The sequence below is a fragment of the Artemia franciscana genome, chromosome 7, assembly GCF_032884065.1.
Source record: "Artemia franciscana chromosome 7, ASM3288406v1, whole genome shotgun sequence".
NCBI lineage: Eukaryota > Metazoa > Arthropoda > Branchiopoda > Anostraca > Artemiidae > Artemia > Artemia franciscana.
Genome location: NC_088869.1, coordinates 27,352,850 through 27,380,264, shown reverse-complemented (window position 1 = coordinate 27,380,264; position 27,415 = coordinate 27,352,850). Strand labels below are relative to the sequence as shown.

At 35.5% G+C, this 27,415-nt stretch overlaps 1 protein-coding gene across 1 annotated transcript in view; it reads left to right on the top strand.

Moving 5' to 3' along the window:
• Window positions 1–4,683: 4,683 nt before the first annotated feature.
• Window positions 4,684–27,415, top strand: part of LOC136029091 (speedy protein A-like) — a 37,180-nt gene continuing 14,448 nt past the window's right edge. The window contains exons 1-4 of the mRNA XM_065707152.1: window positions 4,684–4,724; window positions 15,443–15,539; window positions 20,958–21,102; window positions 24,833–25,007. Of these exons, the coding sequence (XP_065563224.1) occupies window positions 15,443–15,539; window positions 20,958–21,102; window positions 24,833–25,007 (417 nt within the window). The 5' untranslated portion in view covers window positions 4,684–4,724. The remainder of the gene's footprint in view (window positions 4,725–15,442; window positions 15,540–20,957; window positions 21,103–24,832; window positions 25,008–27,415) is intronic.

The following is a 27,415-nucleotide window of genomic DNA, read 5'->3' as shown; positions in this document are numbered from 1 at the left end:
CCTAATAGGGATTTTCATTAAACGGTCGATGCTTGTTTAAACGAATATTTTGGCATTAAAATGGCCTATAGATGCCGTACGTGTAATAGTACTTACTAGAGGGAGTAGTTTTTCAACCATTGAGTGTCCCTTGCTAGAAATTAAGAGAAAATAATACCAATAAAAAATGAAGAAAATATGGAATTAAGTCACATGCATTGTGCCCCGATTTTCCTGTATTATGCGAAAACTTTGATCATTCTCCAAGAAAACGTCTCTAAACATTCTCTAAGAAAAAGTATCATTCTATGTTTTGAGTAAGTTCATAACATTCTCTAAGAAAATCTCTCATTAAGTTTTCTAAGAAGGACCTACCAAAATGCTAAGATCATATCGCTGAAAAGTAAAGAAGCATTTCTTAAGCAGGTTCAAATATAACCAAACTCTAGTAATCGATTTTTCCTCTGCTTTTCAATTATTGCAGTCATAGGGAACATGTAATCAATAGCTTAATCATTCTAGTAAGCGGGTCATGGGAATTATCCACCTGTGGAATTTGTTATTTCGTAGAATCCGTTTCCTAAGCCATAATATAAGAAATAGATTACTGGTCCACCTGTCTATGTTGCAGTTCCATTGGATAGAAATGACCCTTTCGAACACTAATGGGAACAAAAATCATTAGAATATGCAGGTTCTCTAAGAAAAAAATTCCAGGAGGGAAAAAGAAATCCCGAAGAAAGAAAAATCTCCCAAAATATTATGTAACACCAGTGTGTGTACTGTCATTACGTAACACCCACTTTTGCACCGGTCATTACGTAGCACCCACGTGTAAGATTGTGTCACATCCCCCGTTTGTACCGTCATTACGTAACAACCCTCGTCTGCCCCGTTCTCAGTTACAAGTGAGGGTTTCCTACGGGCACCAAGTCTAGTCTGTCACGCAAGAGTGTGTCACTCCCAATAAATATATCAAATCATGCAATATTACTTCATCTTCAAAGTTGGCAAAAAATCTCATATTACGTAATACGCACCTTCATCTCTTAAGAAAGCATCCCCTTTTACCAAACATGCACTTCCATCTCTTAGAAAACATTCCCTATGACGTAAAATGCACCAGCGTCTTGAAAGAGGTTAATAAATCTTGCATGTTGAGGGGGTCACCATTCATCTTAAATCATTAAAGGAAGAAAGATGTAGCGGCTATGGGACCATTTAAAATTGCCATTTGAGAACACATTTGAGAAACCATTTGAGAACAGAGTCTCTCAAGCCCCGTAAGCCTCTTTTAAAAGGTACAAGGTACATTTAAAGGTACATTTATTTAACAAAAATCCTCGCTTTTTAAAGAGTAATATATAAAAAAACGCACGGACTAGGACAACAGAGTCCCTCACACCTTGTAAAGCTCTTTTAAAGGATACAAGAATTATTTATTTAAAGAAACTTCTCTCTTGTTAATGAGAACAAAGCACATGACATCAAAGAAAAAAAAGGTAAAGAAAAAAGCACATGAAATCGGTGAACAGAGTCTCTCAAACCCTGTAAAGCTCTTTTAAAAGACACAAGAATTATTTATTAAGAAAATCTTCTGTTTTTAATGAGCGTTAAGTAAAGACTTTGATATTTGAACAACGAAGAAATTATACAATCAATGTTTCAAACTGTGGATTCACTCGTTCAAGATTACCCCTAATATAAGTGTAAAGTTCTTTGTAGTAAAGTGGATAAGACTTTTGATCATGTATGAAGGTGTATACCATATTCCTGCCATAATAATACTCTTGGTTTTATTTCATCTCTGATAGCATATTCAAGTTCCAGTAGAGTAAAAGACTCTACTATCAAAGAAATTCGTTATTTATAAGCCGCCAATATTATCTGATAACATCCTCTAAAGCATTAATTAACATGTAGGTGCATACTATATGTAAGCAATTTCTACTAATCGATGTTCCCCTTTGTTTGTGAATTATTGCAGCCATATGGGAACACGTAATTCGCTTAATCATTCTAGTATGCGTGAACTAGAATGATCAACTAGGTTATCATACTATGATAACCTATAGTATGCGTTCTCCTTGCATACAATAGGTTATCATGTTGACTGCATTAGCCGAATCAAAATATTAGAATGAATTTTGTATTCTAAATGGTTAAGGCACTTGTCTAGTCATTCGGAAATTCTCTGGTCTTATAGTCGAATCCTAAAGCGGACAAAAAATCTGTATATTATAAATGTTCCTTGAAAAAAAAACACCTTGGGAAAATAAAATCTCTTAAAAAACTATGTAACACCCCGCATGTGCATTGTCAGCACATAACGTCCTATGCGTGCCTCCTCAGTTATAGGCAGGGATTTCCGACGGGCTCTGAAGAAACAAGTCACGTGTGAATGCGTCACCCTTAACATAAGTAAACATTCCCCTATTACAGAACAACCCAAGATATCCTGAAAAAATGTCCCGAAAGAAAATGTCTGAAAAATGTCTTGAAACGTTTTGAAAAATGTTTTGAAAAACTTCTTGAAGATAGATGTCTTAAAAATTTCCTGAAACTTTTGAAAAACGTCTAGAAGAAAAAATGTCTTAATAAAACTCCCCTGCTTGACTAGTGGACTCTAACACGTCCTATTACTTATCAACCAAACCCTATGATATGCTATCCAAACCCTATTACATAACAATCAAAGTACCCCCCCCCCTATTACGTAACAGATACCTGCGCCTATAAGAACTCATTCCTTTTTACGTATTTTGCACTTGCGTCTTGCCCTGGGGGGTCGTCATTAAACTTTTTTGTCATTAAGGGAAGAAAAGGTTAGTGCCTACGGGCTATATAAAATTTATTGAGGCATCACTACTATTACAGTCATTTTGAAAACGTGCCCCCCTCCCCCCTAATATGGCTATTTTGATTAACGCACTGTTAAATTTGAAAGTGCATGCGTATGTATGGCGGTTAACTGTACCATCCATCTCAAATTTTAGCCAACAGTAGCGTGATTTTTTTTACATTAACATGTTTTTTTTTTACTTGTATCTTTAATTTCCTTAGAGCTTTCAATATGATATGCAGTTTCAGTTGAATATAAACATGGCTATTCATAGATATGGTGATTTTGACTATAAGCAAGAGCATAGCTCCAACATTTTCATTGTGAGGGTAGGGCGCTCCACATGATGGACCGCCCTTACCCTCCCTCAGAATTATTTCGTGGCGGGAATACCACCACTTGCACCCTCCCCTAAAAAACGCCACAGGGTATAAATTAAGCATATTTGTGTTATCAAGCTTAGAACATATAGGCCCATCCACACGAAAAGTAAATAAAATACCTTCCTTTTCAGTTTGTTTATATTTTGCATAAGTTTAAGATACAATAAAAGCATGAAATTTCCTACATAGACCAACTTTGACAATTGTCTTGGGTATTCATTTGTTATTAAGCTTCTAATAAGGAAACTTTCGCATGTGGAAGCTGAAGATGAAACATTTACAATGAATTGCTGTACTGAATAGCCTGAATTGCTTCATGGTGTCATTTTGTCAAATATTTACAAATAGTTACCTAGTAAGGTAAACAATCACTTCCCAAACAAACCTACATATGCAGCCGTGTCCAGAGCCTTTTTTCATTGCAAGGGGGGGGGGGGGGAACTTCGCATATTTTACCAAATTGCTATCCAATTTCTGCTGAATTTTTTGCAGAAATCAGAAAATTCGCAAAGTTTCTGTCGAATTTTTTTTCAGCAAAAATTTTGCGGGATGCTAAAAAAGTTGGAGGGCTTTGCGCACCTTCCCAGCCTCCTGACGCCTATAAAAATAGGGTAGTCAACCCTTTTCTGAAGACGTTTCAGTTTAATATTTCGAAATAATGAAAACAAAGTGTCAAGAATCTTGGTTTCTGCTAATTTATAAAATATTTAGCCCTAGGCTATAAGCCCTATCATCAATATGTGAATAATGCCAAATAAATTCAGTTAAAAAACAACCATTTTTAGATACTCTAGGATGGGCTATGTTAAGCTCACTAAGACCTTAGATGGAGCCTAATAAACCAAGTATATCGAAGAAGAAACGAAAGGTGTTTTGTACGTTACAACTATAATAAATGAAATTTTTTACTGACATCTGTTCTCCGTTGCCCAATATAAGAAATTAGTTCAAAGTTTGCGAAAAATCACAGATTTGTGATACTAGTTAGGAATTTATTAAAAAATGGATGAAACAATACATTCTTAGCAAATAGTAATTATACTATATCATTAAAAGGAAAAATGTCGGATTTTCCTAGTCATGACAGGATTTTTTCCAAATTTTTTTTTTGGCGACGTTAATGGATTTTCCTACTTTCTGGTATGGAAGTAGTGGGCAGGACATAATTCCTTAAAATCCGGCGATGTAGAACAGTACAAAATGACCATGATGTGAAATGCGTACTTTTTATTTGTCAATGTAAACTGTAAACAAAACGTAATTTAATACGTATGCTATTCCTAATTTCCAATCCTTTATCCTCTATATAGAAGCTTTCTGAAAAAAATTCTTAGACTTTTTGGATATCCAATAGATGAGCTATTTTATTTTGAAACGGAAGTAACAAATTGAAAATCAATAAGTAGGAAGATGTTTAACTCAGCGTAAAAGCTAAATTTTTATCTGACTCTTATATAAATAGCACTGTAAGCAGCAAATCTTTTAAATTTGAAACACGGTGGTACACTTTGGAACTGAAAGTATTTTCAATAATCCTGAATTTCGGGAGGATCTTTTTAAGCTGAAAGATGCTTTTCCAAACTTTGAGCTAAATTTGGGTGCTGCTATCCCAGAATCATTCAAACCCTAAAATTTGTGATATTCAAGTTACCCTATTAGACCCTTTTTCGTTCTGTTAGGATTTAATTTTCTAAAATCATTCAAACCCTGAAATGTATACGGTCAAAATTATTTTTGTAGACTATTATTTGAGCTGGTAAATTTATCCTGCAGGAAATACATGAAACAGAATAAGAAAATACAGTAAATATCCATATTAAAAACAGTTAAGATAGCTTAGAAACAAATGTACCTGTAAGTTTTACAGGTTTCATCCTATTTTTTGTTAGGCCTATGACATTCATTTCAATTTCAAGTTCTATTTTAACCTAACCTTACCCAAATATAGGCTATAGCCCATATTTTACATTTCCCATAGGTATGAGCCTAGATAAGTTGCTCCTGCTAAGGAAGCATGTTAAGAAAACAATTCTTGCTTTATAATAGCCTTCACAGAATTTTTTTACTTCACCCCATCCCTTGATATGCAAATTTGCCTTAAGAATTACCTGGAAGAAAGGAAACATGTTAAGTAAAAAAACTTCTTGCTTCATAATATGCAGAATAATCATAGTTAAAACATGTTGCATGTAGCCTTGACATACTTTACCCCCAAAGCCTCATGTATTTTGAATGTATTCAGCCATTGTGTCATGTTTCAAAGCCAGTTCTTTTTTTTCACAGTTGATTCAATTTACAGGTACACAGGCTGAAACAACTAAGACACACATAGGAAATATATAATTTGGGCTATGTATTTGCACATCAGGGGGTTGGGGGTAAAGTATAGCAGGCTACACATAAAATGTGTTAACTATGAATGTTCTGCATATTATGAAGTAAGAATTGTTTTCTTAAGGTGAGAAGTATATAATTTGGGCAATATGTTTATACATTAGGGGGTAGAGGGTAAAATAAAAATAAAACTTCATGCAAGATATGTTAACTATGATTATTCTGCATATTATAAAGTAAGAATTGTTTTCTAAACATGTTTCCTTATGTCTCATTTAAGGACCATGTGAAGTCAGTTTCTAAAATACCATCACATAACCAAGGTATGATACTTTACCCTGTCCCTTAATGTGAAAATTTACCTTAAGAACTACCTATAGGGAAGGAAACATGTTAAGAAAAAAAAATTCTTGCTTTTTAATATGCAGAATAATCATAGTTAACATATTTTGAATGCATTCAGCCATTGTGTCATGTTTTAAAACCAGTTCTTGTTTTTTCAAAGCTGATTCAATTTACAGGTATACAGGCTGAAACAACTGGGACACAGATAGGAAATATATAATTTGAGCTATATATTTGCAAATTGGGGGGGTTAGGGTAAAGTACAGCAGGCTACATGCAAAATGTATTAACTATGAATGTTCTACATGTTATGAAGTAAGAATTGTTTTCTTAAGGTGGGAAGTACACAATTTGGACTATGTGTTTGTACATTAGGGGGCTGGGGGTAAAGTAAAAATAAAACTTCATGCAAAATATATGTTAACTATGTTTATTCTGCATATTATAAAGTAAGAACTGTTTTCTTAACATGTTTCCTTATGTCTCATTGAAGGACCATGTGAAGTTGATTTCTAAAATACTGTCATGTCATCTAGGTATAATGCATAAATTAAAACATATTTTCCCCCAAAAATTTTATGGTTGTTGCATTCTTTTCTTATTCACCCTTATATTTTATATTGTTCATCAATATGGCTTGGTACTTTCCCCTTGTTACTTTGTCTAATCTGTGTAATCCAGAATAATGCTATCAAAGTTTTTTGTGATGTGGGGAATCAATAGTCCATGAGGTCAGTCTATAGTGAAATAAATATAATGTCTGCAGCCAGATTGCATGATTTTTGTATAAGTATCATAATGAGGGCCCTCCAGATTTTTTTGCCAGTATATTTTGTGAGAGGTCAGATGTTCACCAAAGCAATACTCAGATGCAAGGAAATATTGAGGCTCCTTGAATTGCTTCTAGTAGATCTTCTTTTTCTCTTGTTTATAGTGATGCCAAGCTTTGGAACAAACTTATTAATGATATTAAGGATAATTAATATTGATATTAAGGGTAATTTTAAACAGTTTAAATCTAACTTACATGTGGAGTTACTTGGTAGGTATGCTTTCAAAACAGATTAACTATATTTTCATTGGGTTATTTTTATTTGTTGGTTTGGGGTTTTATATTTTAGTGTTTCATTGTTTATTTTTATATTGGCTTCAGTAAATGGTCTCATGCTCCATACTATTTTTTTTTTCTAGCACATCCTTGCCAGCTCTGCTTTTGTTGTGCTATTATATAAAAAATTATTATTTTCAATAAAATTGTTCTACTACTACTATGTAGAGTTACCTATCTAGACTTTGCATATATTTATTGATAATCATTTTTGTTACCATTGATTCAATGTATGGGTAAACCAGTTTGAGCAAGATTGATGCTAATAACACAGATATAGAAGCTGTATCAAAAATAAGACAAAAAGGTATCATCTTTGAGGGTATGTAAAGGACTTAAAACTGATTTTATGATGGAAACAAATGAAAGATTTGGATTCAAGATGAAATTATGATTCTAGCGGTATGTTTATTACTTAGCTTTTGGAATTGTTTGTTATTATAAATATTTACCAATTATAACATTAGCTAACTCACTCAATTAGAGGTAATATCAAGTTTGTACATTAATCTTAGTTTTTGCGCGTTTTGGGTTTGAATTGGCTATTAGGACACTACTTTGCTTAAGTTCTGATGCAAAACAAAACCAGCTGCTAACCTCGTTCCCTACCTTAGCCATGGCAATTTTATTCTGTTATGTAGTAGTGAATTTTATGTAGCACTGATCACTTCAATGTATAAATCTGATATACCATGCAAGGATAGGACCTTTGCTAAAGCTCTTCTATCAAGCTGAATCAAATGTTTGGTCATAATATATAAAATTACACTCTAAAGGGTTCTGATGAACCAGGAACTTCCCAACTATTAATTTAAAAGCAAAAATTTGATCAACTCCTCCTGCATCCTACCTAAAACCACACTCTTTTTCTCTTAAAAGCTTGTCTATCGTATCTCTGAGTACAAAAACTATCATCATACTAAGTAATTTGCTTCTTCCAAAACCAGGCTAATGCCTTTTTAATTACAATACTCGCTCTTATCACCCTCCTCATAGAGGGATTTTACTAAAGTTTTCCTAAAACTGCCTGGTACTTTTTCTTTTACAAAAATCCTATTCATTATCTTCTGTAGCTTATCTCGAACTTCACAATCAACATATAAAATACAAAACTTAACAACCACCATATTTAAAAACATCATTTACCACACAATCAGCACTTAGAGTCTTATTATTATCTACTTTTTTTAGTACTGTCTTTAGTTTTTCCTTGCAAAATAAATCTTCCTTCACTACCAAGGTGTCACGAACCTTTTCACTTTTTCTATACCATTTCCTGTATCTTTATCACAATTTAGCACATTCTCGAGATATTCTCCCCATTTCTCTTCAACTCTTTCTTTGTTGCGGCTGTGTTTTTATTTTTAACCAGGACATGTCCAGATTGACTATTCCCTTGCAAATGTTAACACTTCCATACAATATTTTACTATAATGCCATCTGGCTGCATCTTCCAGATCTTTAATAATTTTATCCTTGGCCTCCATTTCATACCTCCTTAATTGATATTTCAATGGTTTTCCTAGTTTCTGTACATTCCTCTTATTTTCATATGATCTGTCACTCTAATTTTTGCACAAGCCCCTCCTCTTCTCTTCTAAACAAAGCGTTTTCGATAATATTCTTAGCTGTGTTTCTAACTTTCCTACCTAAGACACCATCTGCTACTTCATAAACTAAAGTTGCAATTTACTGCAACTATTTATTAGTTGCATTTGTTAGTTAATTATTAGATAATCATGCTAGGTTTTGGAAGAGGACAAAAGATTGGGAAATACCCTACAGATATGTAGAGTACCTCCATAGGAGGCACGGATCAAGGGGAGCCTTGGTGAAGGAGGTGAAGGTGAAGGAGGAAAAAGGCCCCTCAAATGTACACTCAACAGGGCCCACTGGCGTGTCCACACGCATCATGAGTTACAAACCTTCTCCCAGTAATGGGTTAAATTGCATGGTGATGCAGAACACCATTTTGGGATGAACGGCTATAGGAGGACAACTACAGCAGGGTGTAAGATCCAGATCTATGAACAACGGCCTTTGGAAAGGGCTGCCTCGACCCTTTCGGGATACCTGCAAGACTTGGAAACTTATGGTTAACTTTTCCCACTTGAGGAGTGGAGCCCCTTGAGGAAATTATAGCCTATTAAACAACACAGCACTTGCACGGAATTCTGATTATTAGATATTTTTCTGGGCTTAGTTTGTTTTGATGGGCGTTTTTGGGCTGAAATACCTTTTCCTAGCTAATTTATCTACTGTGGGTTGCCTCCCCGTAGTAGCGTAATATTTGTAGGCATGATGAATATATAATGAGTTGGAGGTAATAGGCTTGGGACTGTCTGTGCAGGATTTTGACTCTTGTTGATAGAAGAGCATCACCAAGTGCTGAAAATAATGTCGTGATCAAGATGGGCCCAGGATTACACAAAGCCTCCAACTTACTAGAGGTCCCTGGGACTTCTTGCTGTCCGGTTCTAAGCCAGCTTAAGCCCTTTGGTGTAGACTTGAGAAGATATGTTCGTCCCCGTTCTGCACAGGTACCCGGGATCATTGCTTTTCCTGTGGCCAAAATATTTTTACTTACAGTTACAGGAGCAAAAATAAAGGGACCTTGTAGAAATATGGTGTTTTTACTAGGAGATTTTAACGTCCAGGTTGGTAGAAATAGGGATAGATGGTATCCTAGCCTAGGTAAATTTGGTGTAGGAAAAGAAAGCAGTAATGGCTACAGACTTTTGCAATTTTGTAGGTACAACAATCTATTTATAACCAATACCGTGTTTGGTCATAAAATGGCACATAAGTTGACATTGTATTTGCGTGATGGTAAGACAGCAAACCTTATTGACTATGTTATTGTAAAGCAAAGACTAGTAGGATCAATACAAGATACTAGGGTATATAGGAGTGATGTTATTGATGTTAAAAGTTAAGATCACCATCTAGTAGTGTCTAAGGTTAATTTAAAGCTGAAATTTCGTAAGGGTAACTACTTCCTGGAAAGTTATGATGTTGGTAGACTCCAGGATAAAAATTTAAGAGAAAACTTCCAGGAACAGTTGAATGCTAAACTTGAGAGTTTTAAATTTGACAATGTGGAAGATGGATGAAATAATTTTAGAAAAACAATTTGTGAAGTTGCTGATGGTGTCTTAGGGAAGACTGTTAAGACTACAACTAGGAATATTAGTGAAAAACTTTATGCTTAATAGAGAGTAGAAGGGGTTTGTACAATAATTATCTGATTGATAGATCATATGAAAACAAAAGAAATGTAAAGAAAGTGGAGAAAGCATTAAAATATGAACTAAGGAGATGTGAAGTGGAGACGATGGATAAAATTGCCGAGGATCTGGAAGATGCAGCTAGACGGCATAATAGTAAAATATTATACTGGCATGTTAATCAATTGAGAGGGAGTAGTCAATCCGAATGAGTCCCAGTTAAAGATAGGAATGGGGCCACAATTAGTTATAAGGAAAGAGTTAAAGAGAGATGGGTGGAACATTTTGTGAATGTGCTAAACCGAGATACAGTTGCAGGAAAAGATATAGATGAAAATGAAAAAAAGTTTGTGATACCTTGGATGTGAAGGAAGATTTGTTCTGTGAGGAAGAGTTAGCTATAGTATTAAAAGTATTAAAAAATAATAAGGCCCCAGGTGCTGATGGTGTGATAAATGAGTTTCTTAAATATGGTGGCTCTGAGGTTAGAAATAAGCTATTGAATTACGAATATGATTTTTTAAAAAGGGGAAGTACCTAATGATTTTAGGAAAACTTAATTAAGTCACTGTATAGTAAAGGTGACAAGAGTGAGTGTCGTAATTATCGAGGTATTAATCTGGTCTCTATAGGTAGCAAATTACTTAGTAATATTATACTTTTTAGACTGAGAGTTGCTGTAGACCAAGTTTTAAGAGAAGAACAGTGCGGTTTTAGAAAAGGAAGAGGATGTGTCGACCAAGTTTTTGCTCTTAGGTTAACAACTGAGAAGTCCCTCCGTTGTCAAACACCTTTGGTCCTCAGTTTTATCGATTTATGAGCAAGCATTCGATTCTGTTGATAAAAGAGCTTTAGCAAAGGTCTTATTCTTATATGGTATACCAGACAAATACATTAAAGTGGTTTGTGCTATGTATGAAAATAATACTGCTGTAGTTAAGGTAGGAAATGAGGTTAGCAACTGGTTTTGTATTAAATCTGGAGTTCAGCTGGGTTGTGCTCTATCTCCCTTTATGTGGATCATTTTGATGGACATCGTCTTAAGGAGCACAGGAAAGACAATTGGAGGCCATGGAATCAAATGGAGAGGAAAAACTCATCTGGACTTAGATTATGCTGATGATTTAAGCATACTAGATGAAAGTGAGAGCAAAATGAATGAATTTTAGAGGTTTTGCGAGTTCAGGGTACTAGAATAGGTTTGAAAATTAGCGTTAAGAAGACTAAGTCACTAAGGCTAGGAGTAAGTGTAGATGAAGAGGTGACGTTGGGAACGAAAAGACTGATAAGGTGGGCAGCTTCACTTACCTTGGTAGTATTATTAGTAAAGACGGTGGGAGCAGTGAAGATGTTGAAAGTAGAATAGCTAAGGCTCAGGGTGTTTTTTCACCGTTAAAAAGGTTTAGAAGAATAAGAAGATAAGTCTGCGGACCAAGATTAGAATATTGGCAGCAACAGTAATGACAGTGGTCTAATATGGCTCTGAAGCATGGGCGCTCCGTAAAACGGACGAAACTAGCTGTTTTCCAGAGAAATTGCCTATGGATTGTTCTGGGTACCCGGCTGACTGACCGTATTTCAAACAGTAGGTTATATGAAAAATGCGGTTCAATCCCGCTTTCTAGGGCTATAATGAAAGAAAGATTGAGATGGCTATGCCACGTTCTGCAGATGAAGGATGACAGATTGCCGAAGACTGTCCTTTTTGACCAACCAACTGGGGCTACACGGAAAGCAGGTCGTCCTCGTCCGAGGTTGGAGGATGTCATAAATAAAGATTCACTATCAATGGGAACTTCCTGGGAAGGTGTAAAGACGGAGGCCTTGAATAAATTAGGTTGGAGGAGGAGCGTGCGGAGCTGTGTTTGCCTCAGGCGGCTTTGTGCTGCAGTGAGTTATTACTAATAGTAGTGGTAGCAGTAGTATATCCCTTAATTATTCCATCCATTTCCAACGTTGTCAGATCTTTAGACTCTGGTGTAATATTCAACTGTTCCCAGTAGGTTTCTCCCAAATGCTCATCCTGGCGTCTAACCACCTCATGACTTCTCGGAAGGTAGTTACCGTTTCTAAATTTCAGCTTTAGATTAACCTAGACATTACTAGATGGTGATCTATACTTTCAACATAAATAGCAACGCTCATGTATACCTTAGTGTCTTGTATCAGTCCTGTCAGTCTTCATTTTATAATAACACAATTAGTGAGTATCCTGGGAATTTATGGTCAAATTCTGTGTTGATTTTAACTAGATCGTTAACATTCAGAACTGTATAACCTGTAGTTTTTACTATTTCCCTTTCCTACACCAGATTTGCCTAGGCTAGAATACCCTCTATCCCTATTTATACCAAGGTGGGCTTTAAAGTCTTCTAGTAAATATTGTAATTATCTGAGTCAATACTGTATCCATCAATCGGTTCTATTAGGGCATGTACTACTATGACTGATACGTTGCGCTTTTCAGTTGTAAAATGAGCAACTAACATTCTATTATTATACCTCCCCAACCTAAGCAAAACTTAGCAGCTTCCTTATTCATCATGAGCCCTACTCCCTGTCTATGCACCCCATCCTGCCTGAGTAAATAAATCCTGTATCATATATTTTCGTGTTTCCTATCCCCTTGGGATATGAGGTCTGAAACTCCTAACACGTCCAGTTCAAAACGTCCGAATTCACCAATCAAAATGTCAATGTAACACGCCAATACATTTTTCTAACGTTTTGAAATACGAAGTTGTAAATTTAATATTATCTAGATCACTGAAATCATTAAGGACTCGGGAAAAGTAAGGGGTCCCAAGCTAGAGAAGGACAGGGACTAATAGATTCTCCTCAAGTCTACTTTAAGTGCTTAAGCCAACTTAAAATTGGACAGCAAGAAGTCCTTGGGACTCCCAGGATCAATGGAGGTTTCTTACAATCCTCGGCCCATTTTAGTCACAATATGGTTTTTATACTTAGCTATGTTCTTCTATCAACAAGAGTCAAAATCCTATACAACCAATCTCAAGCCTATTATCTCCAACTCATTATATTTTCAAGCCTGCAAACATACTACTTTGGGGTGGTAGTCCATAATGAATAAGCGAGGAGGAGGTTTTTCAGTCTAAAAAAACATCCCCAAACAAGAACCCAAACCATCTCACAACGCCAGAAAAGCTCTAAACTTTTATACCGTGCCTATACTTGTCAGGGTATTCGCCTAACGTAAATCAGAGTCCAAGTGTAGCTCATAAGCTAGGTTTCATAAGCTATGTGAAGAAAAACTAATTGTACATTATACTGATCTGAGGGTCTAAAAAACTTCCACCTAATCAAATTCTTTTGCTAAGGGCCAGATAAGGCAGTGTGAAAAGCTTCGATTAACCATTTGAAGGTATCTTTACACAGGGATGCCCAATGTACATAGTATACAGGAAGTTTGCCTTTTCTTAGCTAATTTGCTAGCTGGAAAGTGATCATACCGCTCAGTGCACCTTTTAACACTCTTGCCATATGTACTAACTACTACCCTTGCAAATTCCATTTGATTCCTTATGGTATGTGTTCCCTGTGAAACAAGCGATTTTGTGACAAACCTGCACCTGTAAATTGTACCAAAGATCCAGATATCATTGGATTCCTTAGTCTCAAATATATTCATTCACCGAGCTAGAATTTTGCTGTAGCTCAGACTAGAGAAGGATCCAAACTTGCTTTGAAAAATAGAAAATTATCCTTTTTTTCAACAAATTATCGAAGTATTTTCGGTCTAAAAATTCATATGCACCGAATTTAAAAAATGTAATTCAGCAGATGGATAGATATGAATCTCAGCTAATGAATGATACCAAAAATTGTTTCTCTGTGCTGTAACATTAAATTTTCCTAGAGCAAAAAGCAACATGCTAAAAACTGCATATGGAACATAAGCTTAAAGGCATCTGAGAAGCAGCTTCTCACTCTTAATATTTTTGCTAGTAAAACTAAGGCAACATATGATTAAATTCAATATTCATTGCTAAGTTGGTATTTCAGTCTGTTCTATGTGCATGGATTTAGCACACTCAAAACCTATAAACTTAATAACTTATACATCTCTACTATTTTTATCCTAGATAAAAGTTTCTGTAGTTTCTGTAGATAGATAAGACAAGCTAAAAACTGTATTCAATAATATTGACTGAACAGGATTTTTTTCTCAAGTGCCGACAACCTACTCCTAAAATTATTACAACAAACCTTAGAATCCGGCACTTTATTTAAAATAAGGAAAATTCAAGATCTAGAGCATTTTATTCAAAAACAAAGTATTTAATCACATTTTGGTGGAAAATGGGTATATGTAAAGTTTCACCTGATGTTGTCGTCATATGAACTCTGGTCTACCTACCTTTTTGTTTGGTTTATTCTTCATAATGTTCCGGACACATAATTCATGCATGTAATTGTTCCAATCTATAGAAATCAATCATGAAACAGAAAAAATTACCCAATGTCTTTTCAGGACTACTTCCTTTGGTAACAATATAGCCATTTTAGAATAAAATTTTTGTAGATGATACTGCGGTAAGTAATTCTTTAAAATCAAATTGCGCCATTAATTTGGGGCTATGAAAGTATTTTGAAAATTCATAGCTTTAGAATACAGCTGCTAAATAATGATTCTCTTCAAATAATTGAACCAATTAAATTACCTTGTGTAGCTCAAACAACAATTAAAACAAAACAAAAACTATGAAAAGATTCACACACAATTCAGATTATTGAGTTTTAATGTTCGTGTGATTATGCGTTTTCCATGGAGTATGTTGCCTTACAAATAATTTTTGCAACTTTAACATTTATCTAGTATCATTAAAATGAAAAGTTTTATAAACTGCAATTGAAGATATAAAACAGCAGAGCAAGGAATATGGTTACAACTTAAGAAAAGCACCCTCATACCAACGAAGTTGTTGTCAAAATTCCATAAAAGTTCCTTTACGATTAAAGTTAACAGTCTTTATAGGTCCAAACATAAGAAAGGTGGAGGAGTTTTCCTGGGAGATCATCCCAGAGAATTTTTTCTTGAGGGGCACAATTAGTGCATTTTGAGGCGGTAAAGTTTGAATTTCTCAAAATAAAAGTTGTTACCTGTCGACCTTTTAAAAGGGAAATAGATTTATTGATGATTTAATAATGTAAGCAAATTTAATATTCAATTGGATATTCAATCGAAGTTGTTCATTTTTGTAGATGTCATCCAACAGTTCCAGCAGGCAAACTATTCAGAAGGGAAATGCAACTGATTTGGTCACCCTTGAAAATTTTCAAAATTTCATATTTCTTCTCAGTAAGTGTGTTTACCACTTTTTTTCTTCCAAATTTATATACTCTTTTGAAATTTTTTTCTTGATTTGTTTCCCTACTTGGTTATACTGGCTTGCTTTATTTCTCTAATTACCAACTTTCTTAGATGAATTTCTGCGCATAAAACGTCCACACGAAATCTGGGATGTCCTCAGTTTTTGGATATAATTAAAATTTAAACTGCTTACTTAGGGATAACTAGGAAAGAGAGAGGAATAGAGCTTACTTGTATTAATGAACAAATTATTATTTTCGATTTTAAAAAATATGTTTTACTTCGTTTTATCCACTTTAACATTTTCAGACCATATTGCTATTTTAAGGGTAGTTTAGGCTGCTAGGGTAGTTTAGGCTGCTAGGATCCATGAAATAAATAAATTTAAGTTCATCAGCATAGCCTAGTATATAAAGAAAATGGATTTCTAGAACCGATGTGAACCGACGTGACTCTCTGTTTGACCTCATTGTGTCATTAATGACCAGTCTGTTCATATTGTCATATTTGATTATTTGCTTTTGTTTTATTTTATTGATTGTTGAAATATTTAATACTGTCTTTGCACCCTTGTGCTCCATAATTTCACAAACCTTAACCTGAATGTATTCATACTTATGCTGATTTGCACCTTATAAGTCTAACTGTTTTATGATCCCGCGTATCATTTTTTAACTTTGATTTTATGCTGGGGCGGATCAACATACTCTGGATCGAATTTCATGCTTCAGAGGCCCATTATCTCTACCCTTCTTTAAAAAAAAAAACAAAAACAAAGTAATTATGGACTGGCGGGAGGAATGATAAATTTGCATAAACAGTATTCAGCAGAGAGGCACCTAAAAGTGCAAGGAGGGGGGAGGGATAGTTGCTCTCCAATCTCTCTTCAACATCTCAACATACCTTGGACATTTCAACTTAATACCCTCAATAGTTCTTAAAATATTGCTGATATTCTCTTTATACAACCAGCATGCACATAGTGTGTTTCGATTGTGTTCTGCATCCCGTTCAAGATTTTTTTAAAGTTTTGATAGGGGCTAAAATTTCCTCGGGGGCTAGAGAGGGTTGTCAAACCCTGGAGGCATAATTATTTGACCGTTGGACTGTTTTGAACAAAATTTTAATCTCAAAATTTCGATCTAAAGCTGATCTAGGGCACTAGAACTTTTAATTTCCAATCAAATGACACTCTCCAAAGCTTATACGACCACCCTTCCACATAAGCCTTACATGTTAACAATTAAGAACTTGAATTATTTACAGCCCTTAACTTGTGGTCTATGGGGTTTTTGTTATCCCAAGAGCTGTAGGTAAATGGCCTCTGGACTATTTTAAATAAATGGTCAAGTCAAAATTTTGGCTGGATACATTTCTGGAAAATGGGCCTGATGGTGGGGGGCTGTTGGCCCTCAAATCACGTTTCACTCTCAAAAAGGCACTAGAACTTTCGATTTCCTATTAAATGATCCCCCGCCTAGGTTTATACAACTGCCCTTCCATTAAAACATTATACTATAGCAATCAACAACTTACAAATTATAAGTTGCAAACCTTGCCTTGGGAGCTACAGGGAAGGTGGTTCAACCCTGCAAGTACTTGACTTTTGACTATTTTGAACGAAATGGCTCTTTGCTCAAAATTTATAATCGGATTTCTGTTCCGGTGAAAAGGGTTTGAGAGGGGAGGGGGCTGGTTGCCCTCCGATTACTTTTAACCCTTAAAAAGTGCGATAGAACTGGTGATTTTCAATTGAATGAGCTCCTCCGAGGTTTATACGACCTTCCATACGAAGGTTCTTTCGAAAAAAATAAATAATAATACATTGAAGCCTTCATATGGCATATACACTGAGCAAACACATCGCACTCTTGACCAATAAGATTTTTCACTGCTATAGCTACTACATCTCTAGCGGAGTGGGCTATTCCGATAACTTTGTAGAATCCGAATTTTTTAATGATAAATAGGTTCTTTGGGGTATAATGCTTACAACACGAATGAAATTATTTTATAAAGTTTTCTTGGGTAAAATTTCTCCCAAGATTCTTGGAGCAGTGTTTACCTCTGTGGTTCAACAGCAGCCTTCTAAGATTATAAGAGGCTGCCAGACAGTGATTCAGATTCATCTACTAGTATTTTATCTCCCCCCTCCTGCTCATAGGCTGATATCATTGAAAAATGTGTGTTGATAGTTTTGCTTTTTCCTTCTCTTGGTTGGACTCTGTAGCCCTCTTAGAAGAAGTTTGAAATGTACGTTCCTTCATCCGAACCGGGAAACGGAAGTTCCGCCTCTATTTCACTAACCAAGCACAGGTTAATCTCCAAATCAATTCTCCTCTTGGCACAGGGCTTGGTTAGTTCAATTTCTTTCATAGAAAGAAACCGATTTCAAACCACCACCAGCCCTATCGGCTTCTCCACTGATCTACAGACTCTTAAAGGAGAAATTTTGCCTCGGATTAGTGTCTCCTAGGCCAAGAGCTAAGTATTCATGCACCTGACCATTTGCCATCCCCATGACCCATAACGTCATCCTCTAATCTCGCCAAAGTGGCATGGGGAACGAAGTCCAGATTGTCCTCTATAATATTGGTCTCAACACCCTCCATTACTAGGACAGCATTTCTATCTTTGAAGTTTTGCCAATCGTGTCTGCTAACCGTTATCAGTTCAGTTCAGTTCTTTTTACTATAACAACAAATGTTTACAAGAGCACTATTCCAATGGTTTCAGTAAGGCTCCATGGCCCGTAGTATGGATGCTAAATAACACTAAACTTAAAACAAAAGAACAAAAGAATCCACTTCATTAAGTTAATACAATAATACAAAAAACTCAAGCAACAAGAGAAGACAACAACTCGCAAATTATTGGAAAATGGTCTGAAATATCATTAATCAGAACAGTGGTTTCATGTGCAACCAGAGAAGAAACTGTATTATCTATTAAAGTAGCTGAATTATCACTGACTCTTGTCGGAATCATGGTCGTGGGTAAGAGGTAATGCGTCAACATTGCCGAAAGAAAATCAGCCGGTACTGAGCCATTATTCTCTAGGAGATTTGTATTAAAATCACCCATAATTATTATTTCACAAGTTTGAGAATACATACACTCAAATACTTCATTAAACGCTTAAAGAAAAGACAAAGAAGAATCACTTGTTGGTCTATACAGTTCCCCCACAATTATTACCTCCCGGGATGAAGTATATACGTTAATGATCAAAGACTCAAAAATACCTTCGACATTTTTGACAGATCTTTACATACCTTGTAATTCAAAGTATCTAATATATAAATTGTAAGACCACCTTTGCTCGTAGTTATGCGTTGTCACTTTCCGCAAACATACCCTAGAATTTCATGAATTATGTCAGATATTTTTGTGACAAATGTTTTGCAGAGATTGATGATACCTGGATAAGAACGATCGACACATGAAAGTTTCAGTTGGTCAACTGATTACGGTAAACCTTGTGTATTAAGGTGTAGAGTCCTGAGGCAGTCACGATATCAGGAAGATTTTTCATTAACCCCAAGTTTATACTCATTATTAAACACATTATCAACTATAAAATTACTAACGTTAGTGTTACCTCCCACTGATCCATATAAAATTTCAACTAAATTCAGAGGATTCTTTTCAAGTAAATTTAGATAATTGGATGGAATGCCCTCTACCCCAGCACCGGAGGGAGAATCGAGATCAAAAATGCTTATTACATCTGAGGAATCGATCCAGTATCAGTGCTGTCACCTGTAGCCTTAAACGGTGACGTAGAAATGAATTGAGCAAGAAAACACTAAAGAATAAAAGTTACGCCGGTAATTTGAACTTTGTTTTTTTTTTACACTAGATATACTTATAAATGAAGAACAAGTACAATATGTAGGCCTACAGGAACTCGTTTTTTACTGAGACAGTTAGTCCAAATAAAATGTCAACAAAGATCTCTGCCAACTATGGATCATTTGAAAAAACACGACATTCGTCGTTTGTGGGAACTTCAGACCACCGATCAGTATCGTTGTTCTTACATTCGAGACGGAGTGAAACACCAGATTGCTGAAGTCGAATAAACTGATAAGTCCCAGAATCTTTAAGATTTTTCATAAGTCTGGCATAAGTCTCGGTATCCGAACCGCATGAAAAATGTACTAGAGGGGATGACACTTTCTTTCCTCTTTGGGACACAATGGATAATTTTTCTTTCAGGTGATATATCCGTATGATATTCACTTTTTTATCTAAGCCTTATTTATCATTCAGCACTGTGCGTACTTTCGATAACAGTGATTCACCTTTTTTTTTTCTTTTGGCTGTCCATACAGTAATAGATTGTGTCTGCGTTCCTGAACCTCAAGGTGCAATAGGCGCTGATTAATAACCTCGGACTGTTTCTTCTGAAACTCAACAGCCTGGTTAAGTTCTTTGATTAAAGAATCCTTTTCAGTATCTCTTTTAGATTAGAAATTTCTTTCTGTAAAGTTACGGCATTGACGAAGTCACTCTTTTCTTTCTCACTCTGCTGAGGCATCCTTCAGGGTTGCGTTCTATGATAGATTAGCTCTGCCATTTTTTTACCTTTTGGTTGAGTTGAGATGGGTTGCCGGCTGGTGGCCTCTGCCACAGAGGGGTGATTGGTCCTCTCATCTTAGGTGCCCTGGTGTGGGTAGGTGACCCCAGAGAGCCAGTAGTCTCCAACCTCACTGCTTTCATCCTCTCTCTCCCATTTGTTTTTTCTTGCACTGGGGTTTCTCACAGTGATCCTTTTTCAATTGAGCTTTCGTTGGATTTGACTCCGATTCTAGCTGTTTTTTTCTCAGTCCGGTGAGAGTAACAGCTCTTGTCCCCCACGTTTTTTCTCCTTCAGAACTTTCTAAGCCCTCTACCATTGCTGGACCCGGGCTAAGGAGTTTTTGCCCTATGATTCAAGGATTCATTGTTGCTTTGCAGCAGCTCCTCCTCGTCTTTCCCAAAGATGTATATCTTAGCACCTTAAAAGTCAACATTTTCTCTTGTACCCCTCTTACTGAATTGTTATTGCACTTGTGGCTCACCGTTTTTTGCAATCATTGTAAAAGTAATTAAAAGCATACTTTGATATTGGATTTTTTTTTTTTTTTACCAAAATAACCACGATACACAAAAGGCTTATTTTCTAAAAAGTATTTTATTATAAACTATGGCTGTTAGGTCAGATTTTTGCCTAGTTTTTAAGCTTAATTCTGACTTTTTCACAACGATAATTTTGATGTCTAGCACTGAGAATATTTGGATTTCCGTGCATATTTATTTCCATGTGTAGGTTCAAAACCTCTAGGATTAACGTAACAAGGACTATATTAAAGTATGTTAAAGGATTCAAACTATTGTATATTAAGCAGTTAACTCTTAAAGATGACGAGGGCATATCCTTGCTGATGGACCAGGACCGATGTTACATAACAACCGACAAATATATGCTGGCATACTCACTTGTCCTCATGGCTCGTGCTGGATGGTTAGCACATAATTTAAGTCCTCAGAAGTTCTATGCTGCCCTGTAAGTAGTTATTGTCTTTATTGAAAATGCTCCTTTGGTGCTATATTTATTTTTAACTTTTGATTGATGATGTTAATTTAGTTTTTTAAGAACTAATTCTTTTTCCTTTCATGTTCCTACCGTTGTATGTTAATACTTAAACAAGTACCAATTTACACATATTCAGCTATTCTCGCTAATTTGGTAGATTTTTTACCTAAAATGTATTTTTGAGCTACAATTAAGGTTTAAAGGATTTGCATAAACATGCAAGTTTGACTAAAACTGAAGCTGCTAGTATGGGAAAAAAGCAACAAGAAAAGATCTTTGATAAGTAATAGAGGTGTAGAGGGAGAAGAGGTGACTACTCCTTCAGCTATTGAATTTGTTTGTATTAACACTACGTTCAATAAATAAATTGTGGCCTATTATATTTAGTTATACAACATATAAGTTAATTAATATATTTAATTATTTAATATATTTACAAAGTATTTAGTATAATATAAATGATATGATATAAATTTAGTAATACAAAATAATCCACAAGCGATTGTCCAGTTTCGTGTGTCTTGATATTGTTTTCGAGTCAACCTAAGCCCTAGTTGACACTAACTCTCTCCGCTCTGAATCGCCATTGCATTGTAAAAGAGAGAAAGTGTTACTGGCAACTCGCCAAGATATGAAGCACAGTTATTTTGCAGTTTCCGTATCTCTCTGTAAACTACGTAGTCTGAAACTTGCTTGATTTCATCGCATTCGCAGTCTTATATCAGAGTATTCAACTCAACTTCACTCAATGGTGGACACGTGGTACAGATTTGGATAAAGAAGGAATTTACTTCTTGTGCTGATATCAAAGTCCCATCTGTTTTCAGTATCCATAGCTTACTACTAACAGATTTTTTGGTCATGTTTTTGATTGGCGAATGCAACTTACGTGAATCACTATCAAGCGGGGGGGGGGGGCAATTCTCTCAATGACATACTTCTTTTTAGCATGTCTACTGAAACTGACAATGCGGTTCCGTAACATTTTCGCAGCTCAAATACACCCTGAACTATGCAGTCGGCATCTAAGTTTGATCCATCGCTTCATGTCTTTCATAATCCGCGGCTTGTCAGATTCAAAAACTGTTACTACTTTATTCGGGGAAAATTCATGTAACTTTTCGGGCAGCAGGGAGTTGAGTGTTTCAACATTAAGATTCAAGTCAGTGATTGAGCATATTTCTTCGAATGGGTAATTACCAATTCACTGACTAAAAGCACATATAGAGTCTCGGTTCAGTGGACGATCTGTCACTTTGCTTCTTTTCGGTTTCGGCATGTTGTTCTTCGCTTGTAACAGGATTACAAAATTATCGGCGGTTTTCAATAGGCCCATTGAGTGGGGAGGGCGGTAAACATCACTGATATCGGTAAATATCCGTATAAGGTACTGCAACTTTGATGTATGGGAATGTTCACTTCTTGTATCAAATCAAGCGCATTGGATAGCCACTATTTGTTGGTCTGGTTGAAGTCGCCTTCAACAATAAAGGCAGGAGCTGCATATGCACGTAGAGACTTATCAAGGAAGGATTGCAAGTAAATCACAAGCTCCCTTCTGTTTTTGGCACTTTCAGGAAAATAGACAGATGCCATTATTAGGCACGAAAACTTCTTCGGCAGTTGGGAAGGCTTACATTCAGCCCAGACTACTTCATGGCAAGAGTCACTGAGGGCACTTAGCTGTTTGGATAAGAGGTCGTTACGAAAATACAATCCGACACCACCACCTCTGCGGCATAGGCATCTATCACGGCGAGTGATATAAAAACCAGTGTAAAACAAGTGTAGTCTTTGATATTTACTTAATGTACCGTTTGGGTAATAAATAAATAATTATTATTATTATATATCCGGTATCGTATGTGATATACCAACATTCAATCACGATTGCTATTGGTACACTGGATTCTCGTAAGAAGACTTCTAGCTCGTCCATCTTGTCAGTCAAGGAGTGGGCAATTGTCATAAGAACAGAGGGAAGTTGCGATTTGGCAGAGAGGAGTTCAGGACATAAAACAGGAGGAGTTTCGCTGGAATCAGCAGAAACAGTCACATCAGTATACCGCGGCGTAAGATTCGGTGGGATTTCATAGTGCGTCTGACAGTTTATTTTTACGAGTGACCGTAGTCTAACTTTCTGTTTAGTCTTTAATCTGGTCGACAGATCTGACACATGCACTGGGATAAAATGCCACTTATTCGTCTTGCCTCTTCGTGTGCGTCTTTAGGTGGTTTCTGGCAACATCACAACATTGCCATCTGGTGTCCTTTTTAGGAGTCCAAATTGCCAGAGTGACGAATGTAGACGGCGCCAGTACGTGTTGAAGCGAATAAAGTCCATAAATCATCGATTTTTCGATTATGACTGACATGAATAGTGTACCTAACAAAGTCAAAGGGGCCAAGTCTCTGATTAATCACACTTCCAGGGTAAGATACCAGGAACACTAGCAAGCAAAAAAATTTGCCACTACGTGTCGAAGGGAATAAAGTTCGTAAATTGTCGATACTTCGATTATGACTGGAATGAATACTGCACTAAACAAAGTCAAAAGGGTCAAGTCTTTGATTACATACATTGCTAGGGCAAGAAACTAGGAATGCTAGCACTAACAAGCTAATCTAGGTATGGGTGCGAAGCAGCTTTTCAGTGGTTACTACGCTTTTCTTTAAAAAGATGTTTTTTTTCTTTTAATTGCTCCAGCCCTTTTTTGTATGTGTGATTTTTTTTTATTTTTATCTACTTATTTAAACTAATTTGATGATAAAACTCTGTGAGAATATCCTTTAATTGTGTATGATTTTTTCAGTTGTACAAAATTATGTTTGCTAAGCTACTGAAAACATACGAACAAAAATTAGCTTATAGCGTTCAACAACAAGGCCGTTGATTGGTTTGGATGGCTTAGAAACTATTTCCCAAGGATGAAATACTAAGATTAGAGATCGTACTTAGTGCTAGATTAGGAACTATAGTGCTAGATGATTGACGGCCAAAAGAGTCTAGAAACTGTAAGAAGCTAAGGTAATAGAAGCTCAACAAACTCTGATTGATATAAATATTCATTAGCTTTGGTAGCTTGGATTTGGGCTTATGAAATACCAAGAAGAGCTAGATATAATTTTTAATCAATGCAACCTAATAGCTTGCTGCAAACAAAAATTCTCGCAGAAAATTATCCAGTTCTTATATTAGTTTTTCCCTTTAAAATCGTTATCGCAGTCTTAACAATGTAAATACCTTCGCAGTCCTTTGCCCCGTTCCATGCAGGCCAGGTACTCAGAATAAAGGTGTGGTTAAAAAGCTTTAAAAGAATATTATAGAAAATACAACGAGAATTAATTTTCATAAAATATGGTTTGGAAAAATTCAGCTATCTGGGTGGAAAATATGATTGGATTGTGATAGCCAAGTTGTAAATAGACACAAGTTTGATTAGCGAGCGTGCAGAGCCGTTCTTAGGGTTGGTGGTGCCCTAAGAAAACTATTTACAGCCCCCCCCCTTCTAACACAAATATTTTATCAAATTAGATAACATAAAAGTTTTATCAAATCAAGTAACCCCCTAGTCGCAGTGTCAGTGGTAGCTGCCCTGGTTGCCTGCCCCCTTTGAACGGGCAGGCAATGTAATCTTTGTTTAATTATAAAAATTTAGAGTATAAGACCCTTTGATCTTAAATCCCTTTGATTTTGCAGTTATCTTGCTCATGAAATGGAGGAGGATATTGAAGATGGTCGATGGGAGTTGATACCTTGGGCATATCCTATGCTCAGTATTGAGAAAGGTCATATACAGCTGCAGAAGCTTAGATGGGAATTATTTGAAAAGATATCATTCAAAGCTCTTGTCTCTAAGATAGCCTGTGAAGAAGTAAGTCCTGCAAAACTTCTCAGAACTGGATATCCTTGCTGAATTTTGAGTGCGAAGAATCTCAAGTCTTTAAATTTTCAATGTTTTTCGTATTCTAATTTTTTTTTCTTTCCACAATGGTAGTAGTGCTACTATAAAATTGCTAGTAAATTTGATATTGAGAATTCTTTTAAAAGAATCTACGCTGGGTAGGAAGCTTGTAGGTTTCAGTACTTTTCAAAAGAATAAATAAACGGCCCAAAAAAAATATTTCAGATAACGAGCAACCAGGTGCAATCCTAATTGCCTGTTATGAATTCCCATCTTGAAAATCTTAGAAATAGACTCATCTGATGCCCCTCTCCTAGCGACGCTTGATTATAAAATTGATGCGCTTCTATTTATGCAGAGAAAGCATTATAGGTTTTTAGCTTAGTCTAAATTGTTCTGTAATCCTCTTTGAAAATATCCAATTGCCTTCTGAGGAATTGTTGCCATATTAGAAACGATAGGGGAGACAGTAAGAAATATTGAAAAGCTACTTTTCATTGATGAAGTTTAAAAGTTTACAAGCGATTTTCCTATGATTGCTTAGAGGATGTTGAAAATTAGTCCTTCTACAAGTTAAGTTAGTTTCCTTAAAATAATAGATTTTTTTTTGAAAAAATCAACATTTTTATCTTTTTTAGAAATAACTTTTACCGTATTGAATTTACCTGAATTTAGAACGTATTTTCGAATGTTTATTTGGCAGTTTCGTATTTTGCGATTGAACTATGTTCATCCCTTCTAAATTATTTTTATATCTATTCTAGAAACATCTATTCACATCTTGTGTTTTTTGGTGGATCTCCTGGATTATCCAGGCCCAGATTGAGGCAAATGCTCTTTTTTGCATGCTTTCTATACATTCTTTATAAATTCCTGATATATTTAATCTTGCTTTTACTTTATTGTCCCTTTCTTTTCACTATTTTCCCCAAAATTTCACTATTTTACCTTCTACCTGCCTCCCAACCAGTTTTATTTTTCTCTCTTCTGTTTGACTTCTTTTTCTGTATACAGTGGATCAACTATAGGCTACTGAAGTCTCTCTAGTTATTTTTATCTTTACAGTTTCTATGTTTTACTTCCAAACTTCTGGGTTTCATAGCTATGTGCTACCTCACTGTTTTTTGTTTTTTTTACATTGTCAATGATTTTTTGTTTTTCTTTCATACTATGATTCTACTCTTTGATCGTGGCACAAATCGTTTCTCTATTAATTATCTGTTCATTCTTCCTTTTTCTGTACATTCCTCTTTAATTATATCCTGATTTTTATTACATCAAATTCTTATAAACGACAGCTGTTGATGATGATCATTCTATTATGATAACTCTATTCCTATTCAATTTAAATTGGTTGAGAAGACTCCTCTAAATGTTTGAAATTTAATTGATGACTCATCTGGGACCCCATTAATTTCTCATTGCTTTATTTAAACATTCAAGGACTCAGTTTTTCTGTATATAACTTGAAATCTCTAATAGCTAATTTTTATCCTTAGATTATTGGACTCTGTGAAACATTTCTCCATTAGGGCAATGATATGCTTTTAGGTATTTCCAGATATAAGTTAGAGTTTTTAAATAGATTAAAGAGACAAAAAAGGTGACTTAGCATTTTATATTGCTGATTGTAAGGATTATACTTTGCGTAGTGATCTGTGTAAGCATTTGGATGGAGTTTTTGAGTCTGTTTTTGTTTGAAGTTTTTGACAAGTTTATATCTGAAATATGCAGAAGTAATTATGAAATTATCCTTTTAGGAGACTTCGATATTGACCTGTTAAAAACTTCATTTTCAACACTTATAAATTTTTATCCTCTGCTTTATCATTTAATATGTTTCCTCGTATCATTATTTCTACTGGAGTTACTGACTCATCTGTCAAATTAATCGACAAAATTTTGTCTACTTTAATGCCATATCGAGCTTTGTTATCATGTCTGACATATCTGACGTACTTTCCATGTATCACTAATTATTCAATACCTGGTCTACATTCCGTTCCTTCCACTCCTTGTAATTTACCAGTCCGTTACCAACAGTATCAATTTGGACAGTTTAAATTTCGATTGTCTGATACCTCCTGGGAGTTTCTCATCGATTCAAGTCAGTCTGTTGATAGTCATTTCAATCGATTCTATGATCTGGTCAAAGAGGCCTTTGTTGATAGTTGTTGTGTAACCTCAGCTGCTAAAAGCTCCAAGCATTCAGTTCCTCGGGCCCCTTGGATGACTGCAACTCTTCTTAAGAATACAAAAAAGACTTATTTGTGGAAGGTATTCAAGTCCTCTAACTCTCATCATCATCTTGAAAAGTATACAAAATATAGAACTTTAGTGATTTCCTTAATTCGTAAAGCCAAGTATATGTATTACTC